A 9,837-nucleotide genomic window follows, 5' to 3' on the forward strand; every position below is an offset into this window, starting at 1 on the left:
GCTTGCATGGATACTTTTATTCCTGAACTCGACTACTCATTTCACCCATTAAGAAGTGACTGCCTTTGCCCACTCATGAACTTTAGCTGCTTAATATCAATTTACCATCAGCTGCCCATGAACTGTTGGAAAAGAAAGGGCAACATTTTAATTGAAAGCATTGTGTGCAATGTAACAGTACCTAAACAAATCGCCCCAATTCCTTTCCCAGTCTTAACCCAAGTTGAGAACCCAAGAACAACCTTCCAATCTGGTGTTCACTAGGAGTGGTCTCGGGCAAAACTGGACCCTTTATGCCAGCAAAGGTTATATGTCTGGCTACCATAGACGTTTCAGGATCATCCTACCCCGGGGATCAGTATTCCATCAGACCCACTTCCACACTGAGGGAGAAACAAAGATCATTCAGAGATCACAATATTCTTTGCGATACACTTGAGCTATAGAGCGGACTTGCCGATTAAGAGACTCACAAAGATGCTAATGTACAGCAAGAGGCAGATTTAACTGCTTCGATTGGAACAGGGGGAAGACTGTCAGATATGTGGCGTGTGTGGCATTACTAACATTGCATAATGTACTGATGTCCCAGACACTTCTGTAGGGTATTATAAAGAGCAGTAGTAAAGACTCACAGGACTCTGATTCTGGTTCAAACATACAAGTCTATCTCCCAGCTAACAATTTAATTATTTTTCCATATGTTTGAATACTAGAATTGGAGTTCTCTGGTGATCGTGGCAGTCAGGATATGAAGATTCATAAATCTATCTTACCTATTGAATGTCTTGAACATAGGAGATTGATGAGATGAATGAGAGAATTCCCGGGTGAAGTTTGGAGTTTAAAGTATTTCAGAAAATGAACATGACTAGTTTATTTTAGTTTTAAGTCCCTAATATATGGAACTACATGTACCCAGGGCCTATACATTAAATGCTACTAGCAGCAATCCTAGTGCCATCCACTAAAGTACCCTTTTAAAAGTAGGTCTTCGGCCTCCACTGCAGCCTGTGGTGCAGTTTTAAACTGTTTGAAACCTAGTCTGACAACGAAATGTATCAGTGAAGAACCTCTGTTGGATCCATCACATCTGGAAAGCAATATCTGCACAAAGGGCCAATAATCCAGGTAATTTGCCAACGCTGTGCCAATAACCCACTGTCATAATGTGCACTGGAGAGAGGGGTTAGATGGAGCAATATACTTCTGTAGTGTTCATGAAAAGGAGTTCTCCCAAACTTTAGCTAGATACAACTGCTAAAGTCTGCAGGGTGGAGTTGTTGCTTGTGCATAAACCACACTACCAATGTCTTCTATGGAAGATATTATAAATGTGATCACAAGCATTATACTTAAAACGATATGCATCAGGCATACTTGAGAACGTGTGTCCTACATGTCTTAACAGTGCACTATATTCTGTCACTTTATGGTACAAAAAACAGGAATGCACAATGGGGATTCGTGTTAGGAAAAGTAAGGGAGGAAATTCATGGCTTAAGAGAACACGTTGGCAAAGCGGCAACAAGGGTTTACTTGCATCATATTCTAGGCAGAGAGGTGACCAGTCAACGTCGGATTCTATTACAAAGGTTCAAGCAATAATATAAGCGAACATCCTTTCTGAGGGGGCAGGTATGACCTAGAGCTGGGTACGTGCAAATAATATCAGGCCGAGCCCTATGTCAATTATGGTTGACAGTGTCGAAGGAGCCTGGTGTGCTAATTTCAGCATCAACGAATGACGTCCACATGCCCTTCAGCTGCAGGTGTGAGCGGCGGAAGTCTTGCAGCTACGTGCACTCACACACCAGCGGCCTAGAGGGGGTGGGGGCAGGTTACAGGGCCTCAGCCAGCCTACACACGACACGGGTCGCGCTGGTATTCCGCCAGCAGATCGTTTATCGTCACAGGTCGGAAAGTGCGTCAGAATTGGGGTTGGGTCGCGCGCGAAGGGGCCGGGGGCTGAGGTTCGGAGCAGCGGCTGCACCTCGGCTCAATCACAGCCCGCTCGCTCGCCTTGTTGTTGTGCGTCGAATCACCGCCCCCTCCCTCCGGGGAGGACGGCCTCGCAGCGAGGAGTGGCGGCAGGAATGCGGACGGAGCAGGCGATTACTGCTGGGAAACCAGCGGTTACAACTGCACCCCGGGGCACAGAGCAAAGCACAGCACTCCAAAGAGCAGTGACTGTCATGGCAGCCGGAGGCGCAGGCACACCTAGTCACCGCCATGGAGTAAGCACGTCACCCGTGGCCTCTGGTCACGGCAGTCACCTCACACTAAAAGAACCAAGCATGGCAAAATACTCCCTAAAGTACTACTGCACCAGAAACAAGCATATTGAAATGTTTTATTACGCGCACACTTGCAACAGGAGCCACTTCGTAGCACTGTTGACATGTGTACAATTCATATGCTCCTGTTGCTAACGATACACCATAGAAACAGCAGACGTGTCGTGTAAGGCTACATTTGAGCGAGTTTAGTGTTACAGTTCTGATGGCAGAGTCCTGCCCAGAGCACAGTGCTGCAGGTGGGTGCAAGACAGGCGGGGACCGGTGGGATAAAGAACAAGAGGCCGAAAATCCTTTCAGAGATGCGGGCTGCCAGGAAAGAAGATTATGACGGTGGTAATCATCTAAACTGGACTCTACGAAAATACCTGCGGGTACCCACGTCACAAGGGAAGAGCCGTGTCATGTTAAAGCACCCACAAGTGTGCCAGGTGCAGTTAGAAACAGGTCTCTGTGCATCGAGCATTTTGCAAAAGGCATCCTTTCATTCACGGCATCTCGGTCAGGGCACGTGCTGGCAGGCTCATAACACCAGGGCGCTCACAGCAGTGATGAGCTGCCCTGCCATATACTTCACCCAGTCACTCATTACCCTTTGAAATTGGCTCAGGTGCTCCCAGCCCATCGTCGTATCTACACGCCTGGGTAACAGGTGGCTCCAGTCTAAATTCGAAATCTAAACATAAAGGAAGAATTTTGTATTGTATGTAAAGTTTGTCTTTTTTAATCTGTTTTTGAGGACCTCCGTTGGAGTTTCTTAACAAAATAAATTGGAAATCTAAATTCCATATTTGGAAAGCGCGACTTCTCACTCCTAAGTGGATCGAGGCGCTGGGGCCGTCGGGGATTAAGTGAGCTATTACCCAGTCATATGATGCTGAACTGATAACAGTGGGCTGTTTGAGATCTTCGGTCAAGGCGGGCCCATTTGTTAGCAACACAGCCCCGTGTCCAAGTGTCAGACGACTGCTCCCACACATTTTATTTCACATTTTTATTAATAGCATACTAAACCCACGAGAGGGGTTGACAGTCATGCTCTACAAAATGCAGGTTTTGTAGACAAAACCTAATGCCGAAGTCCATAAAACAATTTGGAATTCAGTTACTGTTAAACAGGTGGCAGGCCTGCACACTGATACACAAAGGAAGGACGGAGGAACACGGGTTCTATGAAGAGGGTGCTTTAGTTATCACGGGTGCAGCAGTTTCAAGTGGCAATGGGGCGCGAGGCACCCATAAACCCCCATTTAGGACCGTCTTACTCTTCAATAAACGGAGCGGGATGTTTGCCTTTGGCCCAATGACCACCCTCGCGGCTGTCCGAGTGGATAAGTTATTAACCAAGATCCAGGTTTTTAAGGAATTCAATGCTCAAAAATCAATTTATATATTGGGGAGCAGCTCTGCCCCGTTATTGCAGAGTCAGCCATGATAGTTGTATTAATAGTTAACGCTACATTGTGGATATGCCCCATGTTATCCTTCCCTGAAAACTATTTTGTTACACTCGGAGCAGGTGCTGTGTGGGGCTCCGCATTACATTGTAGACCCGTGTAAAACACACATTAAACATACATGACCGACATGTCACTACTGAGTGTTTCACTGAGACAATCGTTCAGGTAGATCAGTTGTATGGCGGAGGCAAACAGAAAAGGAGAGGTTAGCAAAGGAGGAGTCGGTCAGAGATATAAAACGATATTCCATAGGAAGGCGTTATAGTGGTAATGGACGTTGTCTTATCTCCATGTAAGGTTGTTATGTGGTGTATAGTCTCATACATCGCGCCTCTCAGGCAGGGCAAGTGCTTTATCTGACTTTGTATATCTGAATCCGTTTATACAGTCGGCGATTCTACAAACCAGGGATGGACCAGACACATTGGATGGACCAGACACATTGGATGGACCAGACACATTGGATGGACCAGACACATTGGATGGACCAGACACATTGGATGGACCAGACACATTACATGATCCAATAAATTATAGTGAATGGGCCGTTAGAATGGACTTTCTCCCTTGTACATAATTAAAGGCCTCCAGTCGAAGTAGTGCATGTGTAAGATGTCAGACAGAAAGGCGCTCCAGACACATCACCTCAGTAAACAGATTCCTGGTGAGAAAGGGGCGGCCCTAGAGTGGTGTCAAGCGAAGGAGGCCCAATCTCAGACTTTAAAACTACGGGGGCGTTTTGTTTTGCCGCTGTAAACAGTGAGTCAGACGTACTGATCCGCCGTGCACCCGCATTTTACCATCTGATGCAATCGCAAGTTATTCATGGCACCCTAGCAGCGTCGCCCCATCTTTAGTGTTGCCTCCCCGCACATGCAGCGCCAGTCTGGGAATGTACACATATAAAAAGCACTATCCAAAAACATTCGTGATGATAAAGCAGGACTGTGTTTCCAAATAAAGAACTACGGATGCTGTGTGGAATGTGGTCCTTTACACTGCTGTTATACACTGTTTAACACATTGGGGTAGAGGGGGGGGGGGGGTACCTGTACTTGTCGTTTCTGTCGTCCTCGCTGCAACTGCCCCCTCCTTCCTGGGAACCCGGAAAAGGGACGTCGCAGTCTTCATCCTCCACCGCCTCTATAGCCACCGTGATCTGCACCTGGGCGCTGCGCTCGGGGGCCGGGCCAGCACTCTCCCCCTCACTGTCGTCACCGGGACCATTGGGGACCAGGATACTGCTACTGCCTCCGCGGGGGGCTAAACCACCGTCGCCCCTTTCGCCGTCAGCTCCGATGCCCACAGTGCCTGCTTCGAGGGTCAGGCTCACCTGCCCCTCGCTCAGCGGATCGCCGGAGCCCTCCAGGAACGGGTCGGACTCGCTCTCTGCCGGAGGCCCCATCTCCGAGCGGCACGCGACTGTTGAATGTTTCCAGGCCCCGAGGCAGCCCTCCTCCGCCGCTGGGCTCTTGTCGGTGCAGCCCGTGGGGGGCGCCTCCGCCTCGGGGACGCAGCTCGCCTGCGCCTCTTCCTCCTCCGGAAAGGAGCAGTAATGCAGATTACGGGAGCTGTCGTGCTGCTCTACCACCGGAGAGACCTCCCCTCGCGCCTCGGGGTCGCCCTCCGCCCCCTCCACCTGGGTACAGCCGCCCAGCTGCTCGTGCACCAGGGGAGGACCGTCATCCTGTACAAGGGCACATCCTGCCCCAGGCGCTCCGGAGCGGCCCTCCTCTTGAATGCCGACGCACCCCTCCTCCGGAACCCCGGAGCAGCCCTCCTCCTGCTCCTGGGGGCGGCCCTCCTCCTGGCTCTCTGCTGCGCAGCCCGCGGTGACCGCAGCCGCCCCAGCCCTCGCCGGCTGCTCCAGCTCGGTCATGTGTGCCAGGGGGCAGGCCCGGTGCCAGCCCAGGCTCTTCAGCAGACTCTGCAGTAGCAGCGGGGCGGCCGGAAGCCAGTCCCAGGCGCGCAGGAGCCTCCGGAGGTGGTGGCTTAGGGAGCCGGGGGAGGCATGCTGCGGGGTGACGGACGCAGAGTCTGGGGCGCTTAATACGCGGTGGCGGCGGGGGGAGGCGCATCCAGCCGCCGCCGCGCACCCCCGCCTTCCCACAGTTCGCTCATTGGGCCAGGAGTCTGGGAGCCGCTCCCAGCCCAGCGCAGCCTGGCCCCGCTTCGGCAGCAGCCAAAGCCAACAGCGCAGGAAAAGCCTGAGTAGCGCGAACATCCTGAGGCGGGGCCGCCCAGGACCTCCTGGGCTTTATACCCTTCCGGCCCGGGGTTCAGGGCCAAACTGTCGTGTTTTGTACCTCCTCCCCCAGTGGTCTCGCTGCGCTACATGCCTTGTCCAGGGACAATCTCGTTGGCTTCATGTTTTAGTCTGCACCGTTTTATACCCAAAAGGTAGCTTCTCTTCGCCCCAGGTGAGAGAGCCTCACACCGCCCAGGCCCCACCCTGGCGCTACACCGTTATCACAGGGCTCTGCCCAAAAGTTACTCTCTTCCAAGCCCGGTTCTAGAGAGTGGGACAGGCACATTCACAAGTAAAAACCCATCTTTTGTTTTTCTTAATAAAAAAAAATCGCACTGGCCTGAAGCCTAATTGTACAAGTTCCATGCTTGGTGGTACTTGAAGTGCTTGGAGATAGGGGGGACGGTTGGAATCGCTGTTCAAACAGAAGTACACCCCCACTATATCGAGGCGACAAGCTCCCATCATCACTCAGTAATTAGGAGATGAAAACTATGTTATGGCAGAAACAGTGTAAAAGATTTTGCAACTGCAAGAAAAATAAGTGAAACATGCCTACAACCAGGATATGTATCTTAGGAATGGTATGTTTTTTTCTTTCTGCTGTGACATGTATTTATGTTCAGGACAATTGGAATTATACGTCCACGAAAAACTAAATTGTGCGGAAGAGTTGACAAAATGATGTTGCAAGAAAGGGAAAATTACTTTGCAACACCTTTTGAGATTGTATTTGTAGACGTGGCTTCCAGGGCACTAGGGCACTCAGGGGTTACTGCGCGCTAATCACATCAACTGGAGTGTTCCCCGCTAGTGTCCCGGGACCTCAGTACTAGTGGACCCAAAACTGGATAACCAAGTACTCATCTCCAGCACTTGACTCTCACAGAGCAGTCCAAGGCTTACTCAAGGAGGTGAGGTGGGGTTAGACATTCAGAATACTGTGCACACTGTACTACCAGCTGATAAAATCAATGTCCAGTCAGTGCTTTACTTTTTATATAAGAAAAGTACTTTAATACACAGAAGAGGATTATACTACACATAAAACTAGGATAAGCAGTGAAAACCACATGTTTCTACAATCCTCTGGGCCAGAGTTCTGACCCTAAACAGTATTATAGCGCCTAGATGCCAAGCACTGTTAAAACGCAACCTGAAAACACACAATTAGGCAAACAAGAACAGGTTTATAGTGATGCAGTCTGCGATGGCGCCTGCTCGTGCGTGCGGCAACTGTCATTTGGAGATCATGCAACAGGTGGAGGGATAACCCTGAACCCCCAAGATAGACACAAGGTTTCTGAATGATTGATACAAGGTGGCCTGTGCACACATAATTTACGTCTGCAGAGAGTACTGCATGTCTAAAGTACAGATATACAGATACACAACAATCACAGTAATCCAATGTTGAGGCTGCGATTTCCTTGTTCCAATCTCCAGTCCGTCGAGCCTTACAGAAACAGCTGTTCTTGGCACAATATTTTGCAGCAAATTCCAGACGCAGTGAGCAAGTGTCATTAGCTTGCCTTCACACCTTGGGTCCCGGACGGACCTGGTGTGGCCACGTTCCCAGTCAAAAAACAGTCGTGAACAAGAGCTGACCACTCAGGCCAGACTTTTATCACCTCTGATTGATAGGATGATTCAATCAGAGGGTCTGCTACTTTTGTATCCTGATTACACCTCCAATCACAAACCATTCATGGCATGTTCAATGCCTGACCAAAGCATGCACAGATGACCTACGGTCTTTCCTGGTACCAGCCTCTGCTATTCCCTAAAGGGGAATTTTAATTAACTCCAGATCAGGAGGCACTGACCAAGGGAGGGGGGGTCCTCTTAGCAGAGTTAGTACAGCTAAACCCTGATAAGAGCTGAGGGTCTACCCCAGCCCACCAGGCCTCTCCAAGGCAATGGGGAAGGGTCAGGGGGAGCTGGGATGTCCAAGAGAGCGGCTCGCAGTCCACAGAATGGCTCAACTCACCATCCCTCCCCAGTACACCAACTGGCTCTCAAACACACATGTCAGGTAGACAAAGGCAACAGGACTCCAGGCAAGGGATAGACTGCACATAATTGATCAAGAGTGTGGCTAGTGACTCATCACTCCTGACTATAGATTTATTTCTGCCACCACTGTCAGTCTAACGCAGCCTGGGTAGAGAGGGCAGTAGCCACTCTCTGAGAAATAGGGGTGCACTAGGCATGCAGCCTCAACCTCAGAGCCAAGCTCTAGGGTCTCAATCCATGTAAACAGGGAGACCCTCTGTGGACATGTGTGATTGTCATGCTCACTGAAGTAGGAATCTAGAAACCATACAGTAGCTTTTAAGCGACTTGCCTGGAGATTAGAATAAGGCCGGGGAGGCACTCTCTCCAGAGACAAGCAGAATAATTCCCATCCTAACAGTATTTCTTCATTATGTTTACATTTTTACACGTTAACACTTTCTTGGTAAAGGTTACACCCCATTCATACCAAATACAGCAAACAGTTTAACACCAAATAGAGCATAGGCAACTGAAAGGTGCCCAATTAACCTTTGCAGGGGCCTTCCACTACACAACAACACCTTTTGTTTTTACAATTTTTTGATCCGTTTGAGCTAGAAACATTTGTTGCTTGAGTTAGAATACCTTAGGAAAAACAGAAGGCAGGAGGCAATTGGCAAAACAGGAACAGTTTGTTTAATTAAACAGTTCAGCTGGGAGAACAGTTACAAGCACTAGTACTGGTGTTACTTGACCTTACAGTAAGTTACTATGGGGTAACCCAGTATCCCTCAGAACCTGGGCATTATACACAATATAAACAGTGGCTCTGTTGGGCAGAACATTTCTTCCAGTTTACATATATTATATCATTGATTTCTTTTACAAAAACACGATATTATCATAATTGCAATTAATCAAGCTCAAACGAAAAAATGCAAATGCAAAACAACCAGTAGGGTACAGAATAATTATTTTATGAATTCAATATCATTCATAGCAACCCTGCATTCAATGTATAAATTTACAGATTCAACAAAACGGCGCATCAGAATAAAGTGACAGTGATATATTATTGCAGTGATTTTTCGTGCAGTGAACAACTATAAACAGTGAGATATGTACAGGTGAAAGGACAATTGGAATTTAAAAGATTGGCCAAGACAATATTCGATTGGAAATATTCCTATGTGCCACTACTGTTGGCAATTACTGTGGAATATTCCTTCTCAGTCCACAGGCTTCTTTATCTGTGTTTTCGTTTGAGCTTGATAAATTGCAATTATGATAATATCGTGTTTTTGTTAAAGAAATCAATGAAATAATATATGTAAACTGGAAGAAATTTTCTGCCCAACAGAACCACCGTTTATATTGTTACTTAACCTTACGGCGGCTTTCGACACCCTGTCCCCTACCATTCTGGTTAGCCGACTCAGCGAGCTGGGAGTCAAGGGCTCTGCACTCAGCCTCCTAACATCCTTCCTCGACCAACGGAAGCAAAGGGTTAAGCTAGGCGAGTATACGTCACCCATTAAGCCTGTGAAGTGTGGGGTCCCTCAGGGCTCCTCGTTGAACCCGACGCTTTTTAACGTCTATGTTGCCCCACTCGCCAGGCTTATAAGATCCTTTGGGCTAGAAGTTCTTTCCTACGCCGACGACACGCAGATTATGGCCTCCATATCTCAATCTGTGAGCACAACTGCTCTTAATTTCAGAAACTGCATGGAGGCGGTCGCCGGATGGATGGTTAAGAACTTCCTCAAGTTGAATGGGGAGAAAACGGAGGTCCTCATTTTTGGGGGCAAAAGTGAGATCTGGTCTATGGACTGGT

The 9,837-nt window shown here is 48.6% G+C and overlaps 1 protein-coding gene across 1 annotated transcript in view; it reads right to left on the reverse strand.

Annotated features, from left to right (window-relative positions):
* Nucleotides 1-5,981, reverse strand: part of LARP6 (La ribonucleoprotein 6, translational regulator) — a 68,996-nt gene extending 63,015 nt beyond the window's left edge. Inside the window, exon 1 of the mRNA XM_086958404.1 lies at nt 4,807-5,981. Coding sequence (XP_086814530.1) covers nt 4,807-5,981 — 1,175 coding nt within the window. The remainder of the gene's footprint in view (nt 1-4,806) is intronic.
* Nucleotides 5,982-9,837: the final 3,856 nt, after the last annotated feature.

Source organism: Lissotriton vulgaris, chromosome 2_1, assembly GCF_964263255.1.
Source record: "Lissotriton vulgaris chromosome 2_1, aLisVul1.2, whole genome shotgun sequence".
NCBI lineage: Eukaryota > Metazoa > Chordata > Amphibia > Caudata > Salamandridae > Lissotriton > Lissotriton vulgaris.